The 15,801-nt window shown below is 38.9% G+C and overlaps 1 protein-coding gene across 4 annotated transcripts in view; it reads right to left on the bottom strand.

Moving 5' to 3' along the window:
* The window catches only part of LOC149833087 (uncharacterized), a 45,366-nt gene extending 30,990 nt beyond the window's left edge, over positions 1-14,376 (bottom strand). For all 4 annotated transcript variants that reach the window (XR_016433147.1, XM_090012709.1, XM_090012710.1 and 1 more), the window contains exons 1-5: positions 13,849-14,376; positions 13,338-13,479; positions 8,443-8,774; positions 536-617; positions 139-454 (exon numbers count right to left, since the gene is read on the bottom strand). Coding sequence is in view for 3 of the 4 variants with exons in the window: in XM_090012709.1 (XP_089868835.1) it covers positions 139-454; positions 536-617; positions 8,443-8,774; positions 13,338-13,479; positions 13,849-14,252 (1,276 nt within the window). In the remaining variant the exon portion in view is untranslated. The remainder of the gene's footprint in view (positions 1-138; positions 455-535; positions 618-8,442; positions 8,775-13,337; positions 13,480-13,848) is intronic.
* Between the last annotated feature and the right edge of the window lie 1,425 nt (positions 14,377-15,801).

Consider the following 15,801-nt stretch of genomic DNA (forward strand, 5'->3'; position numbering starts at 1 on the left):
TTGACTTGGAGAAAAATATGTCAACATGACTTGGATCCTTAGAAACTAGATCACTAGTCCATGCCAAAAGCCAATACAACAGAACCAGCATATGATGCACAGGCACCCAAGCTGAAAAAAGACAGGTGGAAAACATACTCTGCATGTCATCATCAGGCGTGCTTCTTTTAATCATAAGACACTGTGCCAAGGCCACAGTCTGCTGGATAGAATTTAAAGCCAATACAGCAGAACCAGCATCGTGCAGAGAGTTAGCATTACCAGTATCTTCAACATTGCCTACCAATCTTGGAGCAAGTAATACGTCGCAATCCTCATAACCAGTATGAGAATGTGAAACTAAATCTTCATCAGACCAACTAACTGGGACTGTAGACCCACCTACAAGGGCCACATCATGACCTTTTTCCTTATCTGATGCCGAAACAAGAACCATCTGAGCCTTTGCATCCACCTGTACAAAAGTATATGAAACCATTCAGAAAAGACATGCGCAAAGATCAAAGCACGTCCAACAAACGCATATAAAGAGCACCTGGTGAACAGTACGGAAACCAAGAATCCCAGTAACAGAAAGTTGTAGCCCACATGATTCTTCAGCACTCCCAAAACGTTTCCTGAGGAAAGTACTATACATCTTAACAAAAAACTAGCAGGATGAATAGCTTAAAAGAAACATACTGCAATGCTAGAAAATACTAAATTAGGCCTGTGAAGTTTATTGCCAAGAGATAAATAGCACAACATGGACTCTAGAGAACCCGACTATCATCTGCAGGCTGCCACAGAAAACATGGGAAAGCAAATGTTTCCCAAGGAAAAGCACAAAGCATCTTAACAAACTAGCAGGATGAAGAGTTTTAAAAGAAACAAATTGCAAATCCTAGAAACTACTAATTGTGGCTATAGTGAGGTTTAATTGCTCGGAAAAAAAGCAGCATAGCATATTTTCTAGAGAACATATTTCCATTGTCCTACACAGGAGGCTGAAACAGCAAACATGGGAAAGCAACTCAACTTTTACATATCAAAGACATACCACAATACGAGATCAAGTCAAAAGAACACATTATAAAAGTGAAGCCGGTCAATACTTGATGAAGACTTTAGGTTCGACTAAATCGATTTGAAACCCATATCACAAGTTTATGTTCGAAATTACACATCCAGTGGAAGATCCAACAGGCCAAGAGAATACAAGTGCACCCAATTGATCAAGAATGACACCTCAAAGCACTAAGTAATTTGAAGTTTGAACATTAGACTTGTAAAGATGCAAGTATATTCATTTTAAAGATCAGTGCTATCAACATCATAAGGGAACATCTTCAATCAGCAGGTTCAAATCACTGGGTTTTCAATTCAAGTGGGTGGGGGTGGGGAGGGGGAAAGATGAATTTCAAGCCACTACGAAATCGGTCCACAAAATATAAATTTTTGTTACCCCTCCCCCTAACACATATGTTTCCTTGGTTTCTTAGGGATAGGTTTGAATTTAGGGTTCATGTTGTCATCACCAATGCTAATCCCAACTGCATCTCTCTCTCTCTCTCTCTCTCTCTCTCTCTCTCTCTCTCTCTCTCTCTCTCTCTCTCTCTCTCTCTCTCTCTGAAATCGAATCTAGGGCTGACAGAATCAACATGGTATCAGAGCAGGTCTCCCTTCTGGGATGACGTTGCTGCTGATGATTGTGAAGAAGGACAGGATGTCGTGGATCGGATGACACTGCTGCTGTAGATAAAAAAAATTTGTGCTGCCGTGATCATGTTCCCACTGCTGGTGACGTGCTGTCGTGAGCAGTGCAGGTCGTGTGTTGCTTCTGTGATCGTGTTTCTTCCTGCTGGTGTGGAGGTCACTTGCCGATTGTGATCGTGTGCTGGTGTTGATCGTGGAGAAGCTGCTGAAATCGTGAACTGATTGTGGCTTGAAGACGATGCAGCTGCTGGTTGTAGATCGTGTCTGAAGACATCGACTGGATCGAGAAAAAATTATAGATCACGGTTAGATCGGATTGATATCATCTTGGGTTTAAAATATTTTTAATGGATGCAGTTGAACTATTGCAGTCGGCGATCAGATCTAAAAATAGTGATCAGTCGTTGTTGAATGTCTGCGATCAGATCATTGCTTTGGAAGATTAAATGGTAGTTGTTCTAAACTTCTAATCTCGAAGTTGATAGTCGTTGTTTAATATTTTGTTGTCGTGGTAGTGATCTGATCACTATTCTGATCTGGAAACAAAGTATGCAGGAGATTCTTGTTGCACAGAAATAGTTGGTTTGCTAAAAAAAAAAATCTTTTGCTGTCCCGGGTGAAGGAAATTTTACATGGCTGAGTCAAGTGCTTTAGATAATAATCAAAAGGGAGAGGCCATTGGTGAATATAAGGCCTTTGCAAATCCATTTTCATATGGATGTTCAGTTAATCTAGATGATTCTAATTATGCAAGGTGGTCTCGCACCTTCATGATGTCTGTTTCGGGTCATCGAAAAAAGCACGTCTTGTTGGAATTGGAACCCACTGAAAGAATAGGAAAATATGTCACCTGGGATGAAGACAATGACATCGTGATGTCATGCATAATGAACAGTGTACAACCACATATAGCTGACGGACTGATTTATTACACCTCAGCTAAACAAATGTAGGACAATCTCCGAGATACATATTATCATGAAACTAATGTGAGTCGTATTCTACAAGTTGAACAGGAGATTTATCAATTGCAGCTAGGAGATCAGACTTTAGCCAAATACTATGCCTCAGTTAAATCTGCTTTTAAGAGGCTAAATGCACACAAATCCTTATGTTGCACCAAACAGAAGATCCATCAGGAGCAGACTATGGTTGCTTGTTTTCTTACAGGGTTGTCATCGGAATTCTCAGTTGCCAAAGTCCAAATGCTAACTAGTTCTGATATTCCTGCTCTTGCTGAAGCCTATAATCGTCTGAGTAGGCTTGCCATCACTCTTCCTCAAACTCAATCTGAATCACAAGCATCTGTCCTAGCAATCACCTCAAGTCGTGGAAGAGGTACTTTCTTGAATTTTCGAGGAAGAGGTCGAGGACGCATTACTGGAGGTAGAGGAAGACTTCAATGTACATATTGTGGTAAACTTGGACATCTTGAAGATAGGTGCTGGGATAAGACTGGTCGACCTCCTATCCCATCACCTAAACTGAATGCGTCCAAGGCTCAAGTTGTTAAACTCGAGACAGAGAACCCCACTACCTCCTCCAGCAATTCGGTTATTCTCAGTCGTGCAGAGTATGATGAATTGGTGTCTCACCGGCTTCCTAGTTCGAGTGCTCCTATGCCTGTTGCTGATGTGGCATGCTCTACAGGTGGTAGCCTGAGTTATCAAGGTAGTAGATGGATTGTTGATTTGGGTGCCTCTAGACACCTGTGTGGGACTTCCTATAATTTTTCTAAGATACATCCTATTGCAGAACCTCGCAATGTTATACTTGTTGATGGAAGATCTTCTCCTGTTGTAGGCCAAGGAAACATTCCTATATCCCCCACACTTCAATTGACTAATGTCCTTCATGCTCCTTCATTTCCTCAAAACTTACTATCTGTTAGTCGTATTGCTAAGGAGAATAATTGTAGGGTGATATTTGATCTTGTGTGTTCAGGGAAGAGGATCTATTGTCTACATCAGTCGGTTGGATCCATGAATTCTATGTCTGAGTCATCTTCCAGTACCTACCAGTGGCATCTCCGTCTTGGTCATGTTCATTTGTCAAAGCTTCGTAGACTTATTCCTCAGATTTCTCCATCTGATTTATTCCAGTGTGACGCCTGTCAATTGGGCAAACATCACAGAAACTCATTTCCTTCTCGTCAGAGTCCATTGAGTAAAGCAATGTTTGAGATTTTGCATGTTGATGTATGGGGACCTAGTAGAGTACCTAGTCGGTCTCAGTGTCGTTATTACTTAGTTATTGTTGATGGTTTTTCCAGATTGACATGGGTTTTCTTAATAAAAGAAAGGTCGGAGGTTGCCTCCATTCTTATGTCTTTAATCATTAAAATAAAGACTCAGTTTCATTCTCTCGTCAAGATTATCCGCACTGATAATGCTCTCGAGTTCAAGTCCAATGAATTGTTACAATTTTATCGAAATCGTGGCATTCGTCCTCAAACTACTTGTGCCCATACATCTCAGGAAATGGCGTTGCTGAGAGAAAACATAGGCATCTTCTAGATGTAACTCGCACTCTTATGTTACAATCAAATATGTCACCCTCATACTGGGGGGATGCTATTCTCACTCCATGTTATCTCATTAATCGTACGTCGTCTTCATCTTTGGAAGAACAAATCTCTTTGCAAATTCTCTATCCTAATGCTCATTTGTTCCCAATTTCTCCCAAAGTATTTGGATGTGTTTCCTTTGTTCATAAACTTGGACCTAACCGTGATAAATTATTTGCCCAAGCCATCAAGTGTGTATTCCTTGGATATCCAAAAAATCAAAAAAGGCTACCGGTGTTATGATCTCATCTCCCATTTAGAGTATGTTAGTGTGGATGTATCTTTCTTTGAATCTGTTCCTTATTTTTCTACCACTGCATCGAGACTGCATGTTGAACAGGGTGATGCCCTGCCTCTTCTCATTCCTCCTTTTCCCTTGGAGACATTTTCTAAGACTATCGCTCATTCACAGTCTCCCACATTTGCTCGGTATCATGATCCTCCTCTGGTGTACACTCGCAGATCACCACCTGAATCAACACCTACACCACCGCCTTCTTCAGAAGTGAGTTCTCCTAAAAATATTGAGATGTCTAATGTTGATGATGACAGACTTATTGCTCTCAGAAAAGGTAAAAGACAATGCACATTACATCCTATTTCCAAGTTTGTTAACGAGGCACGGCTTGGGGTTCACTTGAGGAATTTTATCTCTGCTTTATCTGCCACTTTTGTCCCACTTAATCATCATCAAGCATTATTAGATCCTAAGTGGAAGCAAGCGATGCAGGTTGAGATGGATGTCTTGCTCTCATGCGATACATGGGATTTGGTTGTTCCTCCCACTGATGCAGATATCGTTGGATGTAAGTGGGACTATTAAGTATAACTCGGATGGCTCAATTGAAAGGTACAAGGCCAGGTTGATCGCTAAAGGGTACACTCAAACATATGGAGTTGACTTCTTTGAGACCTTTTCTCCAGTAGCTCGTCTTGAGACTATTCGGTTGGTCATATCTGTAGTTTGTTCATTATGGATGGAGTTTATGTCAGTTAGATGTGAAAAACGCCTTCCTATATGGAGCTCTGTCTGAGACTGTGTACATGCAGTAACCTCCCGGGTTTGAGGTTTAGGAGGAGTGTAGCAAGGTGTGCAAACTAAAGAAGGCTATATATGGTCTTAAACAAAGTCCTCGTGCATGGTTTCAAAAGTTATTTGAAATTATGTCTGCATTTGGCTTCAACAGGTCATCTTCAGATCACTCCCTGTTTATCAAGAAAACCTATGATGGCATTGTGGTTATGGTTGTACATGTAGATGATATTATTCTTACAGGGAGTAGTGCAAAGGACATCTCAGACACAAAGATTCATTTTCAGAAGCACTTTGTCACAAAAGATCTCGGTTCTCTTAGATATTTCTTGGGCATAGAGGTAGCCAGAATCAGTGAGGGGTTAGTTCTATCACAGAGAAAGTATGTACTTGACCTACTGTAGGAAACAAGGATGTTAGGTGCCAAACCAGCCAATATTCCAATGGATCCTAAACTGCATATGTATGATGAAGAAGCAGAACATATTGACAGTAGAAGTTTTAGATCCTTGGTTGGTAAACTTTTATGCCACTGTAACAAGGCCAGATATCTCCTTAGTCGTGAGCAAGATAAGTCAATTCATGGGCAAACCTACTCGAGTGCATTGGCAGGCAGCTATGATGATTCTCAGGTATTTGAAATCCTCTCCTGGAAAGGGATTGCTATATGAACAAAGCTCCAACCTTGATATAATTGCATACTCAGATGCAGACTATGCAGGGACCATCGATGATAGAAAGTTCACCACAGGGTTCTGCGTGTTTGTCGGAGGAAACTTAATTACTTGGAGAAGTAAAAAACAAATTGTGGTAGCTTGTTCCAGTGTTGAATCAGAATATAGAGCTATGGCTCAAACAATTGCTGAAATGATGTGGGTTAGGTCCATTCTAAAAGATCTACAAGTGATGATTCTACCCCGAATGTTAATGATGTGTGATAATCAAGCAGCTACCTACATAGCTAACAATCCAGTTTTTCATGAGAGAACGAAACACATTGAAGTTGATTGTCACTATATACGTGACTTAGTGCTGGTGGGGCATGTTTCTACTAGTCATGTGACGTCTGAAGACCAAGTTGCAGATGTCTTCACCAAACCTCTCGCAAGTGCAGGTTTCTTAAGATGTTGCAGCAAGTTGAGCATGATAGATATATATGCTCCAGCTTGAGGGGGAGTGTTAAAAGTAATATTCATCAGTCTTGGGGTGGTCATACGTAATTAAGCATAATTACGTATGCCTACTTGTAATTTTTGTTCCACCTAATCACCTTTTTAAATAGGTGATTAGGGTTAATGAATCTCTCTCTCTCTCTCTCTCTCTCTCTCTCTCTCTCTCTCTCTCTCTCTCTCTCTCTCTCTCTCTCTCTCTCTCTCTCTCTCTCTCTAAAATAGAATCTAGGGCTGACAGAATCAACACATATCATAACTACAAGGTAACCCAATATGATAGGCACTCATATCTCAATCCAGGTGTGTATTGTATGATACCGTTTTTTTTTAAGGGGGAAGGGGAGTGGAATAAAGGGCTCTTAAGGCCATTTCATACTCATTCTTAGAGGGCTTAAGAGAGGAACCCATACACCCTAAAGAACTTGAGAGGGATTTAGAAGTCATTCTTCACATAGGGAGAGGCCTTTTACATTTTTCTACCAATGGATCATCTTTTCCTCACGTTTTTCATTCAAGAGGGTGGATTAAGGTTTTTAGAAAAAAAACTATTTTGATCTTCTTTTTGTGTTTTTTGGTGGAAGATGAAGCAATGGGGCACCCAAAGCAGTGTGGATCAGTTTAAGATTAAATGTAATTATTGTAAAAATCCCACTTACAGAGGTGTGTAAAGCACCATTTAGCCTAGACACACAATGTAGCCCCGCGAACATCGGGGGAGTTGTTGAAGCCCATAAAATGGTAATGCCAACAAATGCTCCAGGATTTGGAGAAAAAAAAAGACAAGAAAAGGAGATGTTTGATGCAAAGATGGAACATCCACAGCCTTATAAACATGCACTATTTTAAATCATGTGACTTATTAGCTTATTTTGTTGTTTAATATGTGATAGTAGTGCGTAGTATTTCATAATTTGCATTTTTCTTGAGAGAAATGCATGTCATTCATAGCATATTATCTTGAATCGTGTATGTTCAATGTCTTATGTAGTTCATAATTTTTTTTATTTATTTATAGGGAAAACCCACCCCCAGGATCAGAGACCTAGTTGTGCTGGCTTTGTCTGCCATAGTTACGGTCATTGTCCTGGCAGTGTAAAACTCTGTGGGCTTACCCCTTGCCCCAAGGGAGTCGCAACGCTTCGGCTTGTGCAAGGTCATAATTGTTTGATATGTGATGTTATGGTTTTATTTTATAGCTAATATCAATGTTTCTTGCATTATGAATTTTTTCAGAACTTTTCCATTTTTCTGGATTTTTTGAATTTTTAATTTAAAATACATTTTTTACAATGTACATCCCATTTTGGGCTCGGCTGATATGGGCACCATTGCATATGATTACTCAGAACTTGTGGCATTAAATGCTTGGGTGGACTGTATTTTTTATTAGACCTATAATTTCACATTATATTTTTAGTAGGTGCTTTTAAAGATCTTTTTTTAGTAAATAAACTTGAGCCATCATAGTCAGGCAATTGAAGTGATCACAGCCCTTGCATTTCAGTTTCTTTATTTGTTCTTAATCACTTGAAGCTGAGGTAATACATTCACGATACCTCAAAAGTGACATTGCTTTTCATGTACTAAGTGACTAAACTAAGCTTATTAAAATATTGCTTATTTAAGGTTACAAATGCTCATTAATCACAACAGTAAACTATTCATGTGGCTGTTGAAAACCTTTCTTATGGAATACATGAAGAAAAAGAAAAAACAATAGAAAAAAATGTTAATTCTTTAAGGCTATAAATGCTCATTAGTCACAATCATTCTTGTGTGGCTTTTGGACACCTTTCTTATGAGAAACATGAAATAAGAAAAATAATAGGCAGTAGAATTAAATCAAGATAAACCAATTAAGTGTGAAATATTTTTGGGTGGAACCATGATATGTGGAACAGCAAAACCCTTTAAATAGATTGCAAGAATAGCTACCGCAGCTTAAAAAGTACCATTAAATAGAAAGCAAAACTTACCTGCAAGAATCAACACGACCATAAATATGCTCAATGATGCCAGCCTCTAAATGTGCTGCTGATACGATTGTTGATGCTTCTCCTTCACATAACTGGTTTCTCCAATAATCATAAGCAATATCCAAACCGCCAAAATCATGTAAAGTGTCTTGTATTAATGCTTGCAATGCATCATATAATGAGGGAGACCGCTCCTCTAATATCCTTTGTTGAAATACCAAAACCCTTAATAACCACCAAGAATTGCTCCTGATTTTACTAAAACAGAAATTCCTCCCATCCAATGACAGATTGTTGACCTTTACCAACAGACGCTTGGCATAAACCAAATACTAGAACACCAGAGAAAGGAGGAAAAGAGGCATCAAAAAAAACTGCATAACAGACTTGTTGAATCAATATGGTAATGTGCATTTTCCAAAAAGAAAAAAGATGAAAGAAAATGAAAATGAGAAACATAGACAATATTCAATCATGAAAAAGAACTCAGTCAAAGTCCATGAAAAGAGACAAGTTTAAACCATTCACAGTGAAATTCCTTCTATAGCAGATAAAACCCAGAAACCAAGTTAAAAACATGTGACTTGGAAAGCAACCAATAAGTTATTTATTTCAAGGATCAAAACCACATAGATTTACAAAAATATATATATACTACAAATATCCATAACATTTGACAATCGCATGTACTTACTATTAACAGTCAGGGTATTTTTCATTTTTTCCCTTGGCTGTACATTTATGATGTTATTGGCATTCTTTAGGGTTAGTTTAGTCTATCCCTGAAGTGAGAAACATCTCCCTCTCTCTTTATCTGATAAAAAGTAGCCTAAAGGTGCTGAATATGGACCACCCGAGTTAATTCCATTATACACCACATTTTCCTAGCAAAAACACTTACTAAAGAAGAGCTATCTACAAGGATAAGAGGACAAAAAATCCAACCGATTCCGGAAAAAAAATTCTGTCAACCTCATGACTCTGTAATAAGATCCGATTCAAGATGCCGCTACAACCATAAACCAATTTTCTAGTCTATCCTTCTATAAGCACATATGTATTTCGAGAAGGAGTTTCGAGAATTGTCATACTTGAATCAAAAAAAAATTATGATTACATTCCGAAAAAAAATTTACAACCTTGTGTGTTGTTCACATCACCTTTATATTGCAGTTCCTGATTATCTAAGTCATAACTTAGATCTTTGAAGAAGATATGTGGGGTGTCTCTTGTGCAGCACAAGTCAGAAAATTTAAAATTACTGAAGTGTAGCTTGAAATTAAAATGAACAGCAATTTATATTAAAAAAAAAATGTGTACATTGTAAAAGGATGGGCCTATATCCCTAGACACTCCATTTCCGCTCCCATACTGTATCTCCTTACGTACTATTCATAACAGAAAAATCCATGAAGATGGCTGCATACTCATACCTACAGTTGTATCCATGTGACATAAAGATGGGAGGAGGTAAGGAAAGAGAAGGGAGGAAAAAGGGAAAATGAGAAGAGAAGGTTATTCTACCAGGTCAGAAGATTTATGCCACCCAAAAGAGATCATCCTTGACATCTTTGATTAGTTCACTGATCTTATATAATGTACATACTCCATCACCATCTAAGTCAAAAACTATATGAAATCTTTGATTAGTTCAGTGGACTTATACAAAAGTGCATGCTCATTAACAAAATACCTATAAGCACCACACACTATACCACAAAGAAGCTGACGCTGTCACTAAGGAAAGGAAAATGGTTGAGTCAAAGCAATCCCTGGAAAGACGTTACCATTCTTGTTGGCATAGCATTTAAAAAGCTAGGGAAATTTTTGAAAACCCACCAAACTTTTCAGTCTAAGTCATATGCACACCAAAAGTTTGGGAGTTTGCAATTTCCCACCAAAGTTACTACTAGGGTTAATGAAATGACACCTATTTAGTTATCTCCAATAAATTCTGTGGTTTATTTATTAAAATGGCCATGATACCCATACACCTTTCTCAAATGAGAGGGCCAAGTTTTTAGGAAACATTTTTAACCTTCATTTAATGCACCCTCCCTACCTACCTCCCATACTCAAATCCAAAAACACACATTTCCAAATGAAAAATATTTGGTTTCACCAATTTTCCCCTCAATCACATACAACTGAATAATTAGATCCTATATAAATCCATGACCTTTTATGGTATATGAGTTGGATTTGAATCCAAATCCATACTAATTTTTAAGAATACCAATGATAGGGCTGTCAACAGGTCGGCCCTGATCTATTCAAATAAACAATAACCAGGTGGGTTCGGGTTTGGAAATAAAGATCCCATACCCAATCAATTTCATTTTTCAATTCTTAAATCCCATCATTATTATATTATCAAATGGATTGAATCAGTGGCAGGTTGGGTCGGTTAAATTTCATTTAACTAATGTACATATATTATTCCCTAACTATAATAAATGGTAAGCTGTTGTTAGCCTAGTGGTGTTGTGCTCCGCCTTTTAAAACAAAGGGCAAGGTTCAAGTCTCATTGTTTTCTTTTTTACTGCAAGTACACAGTGGGTTTGGACTTCTAGTTCTACATGCATCTCAATTATTACAGGGGTAAAATGGAAACTTCAAAACATGGGTTATTATTAACCCAGGACAACTCAACGTCAGATTATGATTGGGCAAATTTGATTAAACAATAACAAAACTTTCATGGGAAATTGTAAACTCCCAAACTTTTGGTATGCATATGAATTAGACTCAAAAGTTTGGTGGGTATTTGAAAATTTCCAAAAAAACTATCCCAGGTAAATGGAGCCACAATTTGCAACTAATCATTCATATATGGCTCTATAGTATGTAAAGCCATCAAAATACTTTGATTTTACTCTTCCTTTTACACCATCAAAAAGGCAGAGTAGGATTCAAATCAAATTCAATAAATTTCAAAAAACTCTGATTCCAAGGGAATTTTTTCTTGTAATATAAATTCCATATGTTTACACTACATCACATAATAAACCATAATCTCAACAATCATATAATTTATCAAATATATGCATGTACTTTGCTCATAAATGAACCACTTGTTCAAATAATGGAACCGGAGAAGGCTAGTAAACAAAACAGTATTTTCACCTCAATATAAAAGAAGGATAAGAAAAATTCAAGCATCATACCTATTTCATTCGGGAATGCTACACCATAATTTTATGTACATGATAACCCCTTGTATAGCATGAGGAAGCAACAGATGGCATAGTTCCAAAGTTTTACTGTTCTGTTGTTTGTGTAAGTGGTCCTCTTTGTCGAGTTTTGTTGTTTGGAGTTATTCTTACCATCTTTAAGAAGGTTTATTGTCCTTGTATGCATTGTGGATGGTTAAGCAAGTCATTTTCTTTGTTTTTCTTTCAAATCATCACTAAAGAATATCAACAGCAAAGTTTATAAAATAACATCAGTTTATTCCGGATATGATAAAACTTAACTATCTCGCCGGCCACCACTCTTCTACTTTCCTTCCTTTAAACTATAATGAAATCCTAATACTTATAATTCACAAGAACAAAGCACAGTAGTTCATATGGCTTCCATAAACCAAAGAATTATATGATAATAGATGGATTTCAAACATAATGTCAATGTGCATGCATTTTCGAATATAACATAAGTGATCAGTTATTACAAGACTTTGTCTGCACTATACATGGGGCCAAGTCCACCTAATCACCAGACCTATGCCACACCGATATGGGGTGCAGGTATGAGCACCGAAGGACACGATACAGCAATTTCTAAAAGTATGGATAAGTGATATGACATACATACATACTGGAATATATTTGTTATAGTCACTTGTATGTACACAAAAGACATAAGACATAATGGTACAAGTTGTTTTGACTCAATCCAACCCTAGCCCCATAGATGGGTTCAGCATGGTCAATTTGTTAGGGATCAACCCTTCAATCTTTTCTGTTTTTTTTTATTGGACCAAAAAAATACAGTTTTTGTGCTGACGAGTTTTGATGCATTTTTTACAGCCAATTTTTGCACTGCCAGAAAATCATGCTCACACATCAAAATCCAGCGATCCAAATGCCAATCCACACTAAATGGACCATGAAAATCACATCTGGATCCTCAAATTCAAATCTACCACTTCAAATGTCCGACCTATATTAAGATCCACCATGGTCTGTGTTGAACCCGACATATTTTTACTCCTGCGCTAAACCAAAAAGACAAGTGGTGTGGTAATTTCTGCCATACATGTGTACACAATGGAGTCAACTAGTCTCCTTGCATGCACTCATGAATGGCCACATCAACAAAACTCATTTGCATCATGCCATTCACTCCATGACATGTCATACCTCATTCAAAGAGAGAGAGAGAGAGAGAGAAAAGAGATTTAAAACCAACACTGGAGCATTTGAAAATAGGATCCAACTTCAACGTCTGGTTCAAAGATGGGAAGCATCAACAACACTATCCTCCCTCACATCCACCATGTACGGTCTCCTCACCTGGACTCATCCTAAACCACGCCAATCGAGAAGGGACAAGAACCCTCCATGCCAAGGTTCCTTGTCTATCAAGCCACCAAACAGCCTGAGATTTCTCCAAGCCTCTACATGCCCTATAAAGCAAGGGACAATATCTGAATCTCACAGTAAACACTACCAAACCCGCCCGAAAAGCCAAATCACCTCCAGTGGTCGCCAAAGCCACTCATATAATGAAATTGTAGTCAATATCAAGCAGGAAAGGAGAACAGTTGGGTCATAAATGGATCAAAGAGAGAACAAATACGGCCCGCCGTTGACCAGGTATTTGACTAAGCTAGAACTAATAACAGTAATTGGCTCGAAACTAAAACATATTCATAGTGGGATTCCGACTACCTGCAGAAGAACGAACTTCCCAAGCAAATCAGACCCATCACAGATAAGCTGCTCGCGAGCCCACATATCCCACTCAGACATTTCATTGCATTTTGAACTTTGAAACCGTAGAGGAACCGAAGGAAAGTCTTCTGATGGAGGCCTGCATAAAAAACAGTTAGTTGTAAACAAGACGGCGCCAAAGAAATTCATAGTGATCCGTGAAGCCAATATAAGAAAACTTGCAGTACAAATCCACAATGCAATATCACAAAGTGCCCCATCCATCTAAATCGGAGTGTATCCAACCGAACTTATTTCCATCTTTCCGGGAAGTTGGTGCAAAAAAAAGCAACCGCTTAGCGAGCCCAAGAAGAAGAAAAGAATATGAGAGGAAACAAAACGATGTCTTCAAAACGCTAAAATAAGCCAACTATATCGCCTAAATGCACAAAACCAAACACCACAGAAGCACCATATATTGCACCGATTAAGCATGAGGCGTAGAAGGCACTGGGAGGATGTGCCTCACCCGGTCAGGTTACACTGAGTGAAGGCCAGAAAAGCAGCGACGCCGACCGACATGACGATAACCCCTCTAACGAATCCGTCCGACTCGCCCTCCGCATCACTCCGCAGGAATTCCTCGATGCTCTGCTCTACTTGGAGATAGAACCGATCGGCGCATGCCTTCGTATCTTCGAATTCCCAATTGCCGGCGAAGCCGAAAACGATCCGCGCGGCGCGGGACGAAAGCGCTTCGGCGTAGCTTCCCTCCTCGATCAAGGACACGACTTCTTCAGCCAGGGAGCCGAGGGATCCTGGGCATTGCGAGCGCGTCGAAGAGGAGCGATGAGGAGGGCATGGAGGCGGAAGACAGCAGCGGAGGAGCCGGAGCTCCAACTCTCGGACGAATTCGTGAGGGGCTTCGGCCATTGACGAAAGCAGAGGTGGGCGTTTGGGGGAGAGCGGACGAGAAACTAGGGTTTCGAAAATAGGAGGGAATACATGGCGCGAAATGGGAGGCTTTGAGAAAGAGAGGAGAAATGAGAGCGGTGGAGGCGGCGGCAAAGGCCGATGCACACCTGAAAAGATCAGGTGCAATATGATTGCACAACTATTTGTGCATTAAGTATCTGATCACCCTCCATCTTGGGCACAGACCTGTCAGTTGCGGGGCCAAGGCCTGATGGAAGGTGATCAGATACTTAATGCACAAATTTTGTGCCATGTGATTGCACCTGATTCCGGACTCGATGTACAGTCGCAGCATCTGGGAACGAAAGCGGGTCGGATCGGAAACATGTCTCTGTAAACATGGGTTCGTCTCGAAGTTGGGTCGGATGATATGATAAAACACAAATTTATTTTTTGCATTCACAACCGTTCATCATCCACCAATTTTTTTCGATAAAGCTCATCCACCATTTTGATTGTGCAGGTCGGGGCCCACCACAAAGTGGCTGATGCTATTGTTGCACAGGGATCAAGCCTAAGGACGGTGGCGATTTCAAAACGTACAAATTGTGTGTTTTGTCATATTACTACTTGATCTGACCTCGTTCGTTTCCAAACGAACCTATATGGCGGGTGTTGTAACTCGTGTTCAAAACTGTGGGTTAATCTCGTGGGGTTATGTCACAATGATACGGCTAAAAGGACACGAGATAGGCCATTTTTCGTGCAATTTTCTATTGAAAACAGTATACAAAAGGACATGACATGTGAGCAAGTTGAAGAATCCATGTGACGTGGTTGCGGGGTGCAAAAGTATCCGATATGAAGCGGGATCTTATTGGATTCATACTCCGGATTTGAAATGCAAAAAATAATGTGCTGTTGAATCCAGGTTTGAAACATGAGCTGTAATATCTAGTGAGAAATTCTAAACAAGGATTTCTTATTTGTAAAATTGCAATGAGATCAGATTTTGATCCAAAACTGAACTAGATTTGGAGTAAAATACTGATCTGAATCCGAACAAAAATTAGTCCAATCCCATTTAGCACATCCTAATTTGACAAATCTGCATTCAGATATTATTGTAAGGATCCGGATTCAGAAAGTACATGACAATTAAATCGGATATCCAACTATATCTAGTCTGTTTGCAGCTTGGGAAAATCTCGTTGTATTTTGAAATATTTAGTTTTTCATTAAAAGGTTCTAAAACAAATGTTATACTTGTCACAGAGCTAAGGGTAATATCACAAATGCATAATTATATTTACGTTCACCTGTACCATAAAAAAAATGTGGCAAAAAATAACTCTAGATTTTATTATATGTCTACCCAAAACATCAGATAGGAAGATTCTATTTTTGTTGTGATTGATAGATACAAAAAATAAAAAACTATGAAAATTTCACATGTAACAGATTTGTTTTTTAAAAGACTATAAGTTGCATGGTATTCTTAAAATGATAACTTTGGATAGGGATATTAAATTTGTGGGTCGTTTGTGGAGACAATTATAAAAAAAAT

Source organism: Nuphar pumila, chromosome 7 (genome assembly GCF_984573655.1).
Source record: "Nuphar pumila chromosome 7, dmNupPumi1.hap1.1, whole genome shotgun sequence".
NCBI lineage: Eukaryota > Viridiplantae > Streptophyta > Magnoliopsida > Nymphaeales > Nymphaeaceae > Nuphar > Nuphar pumila.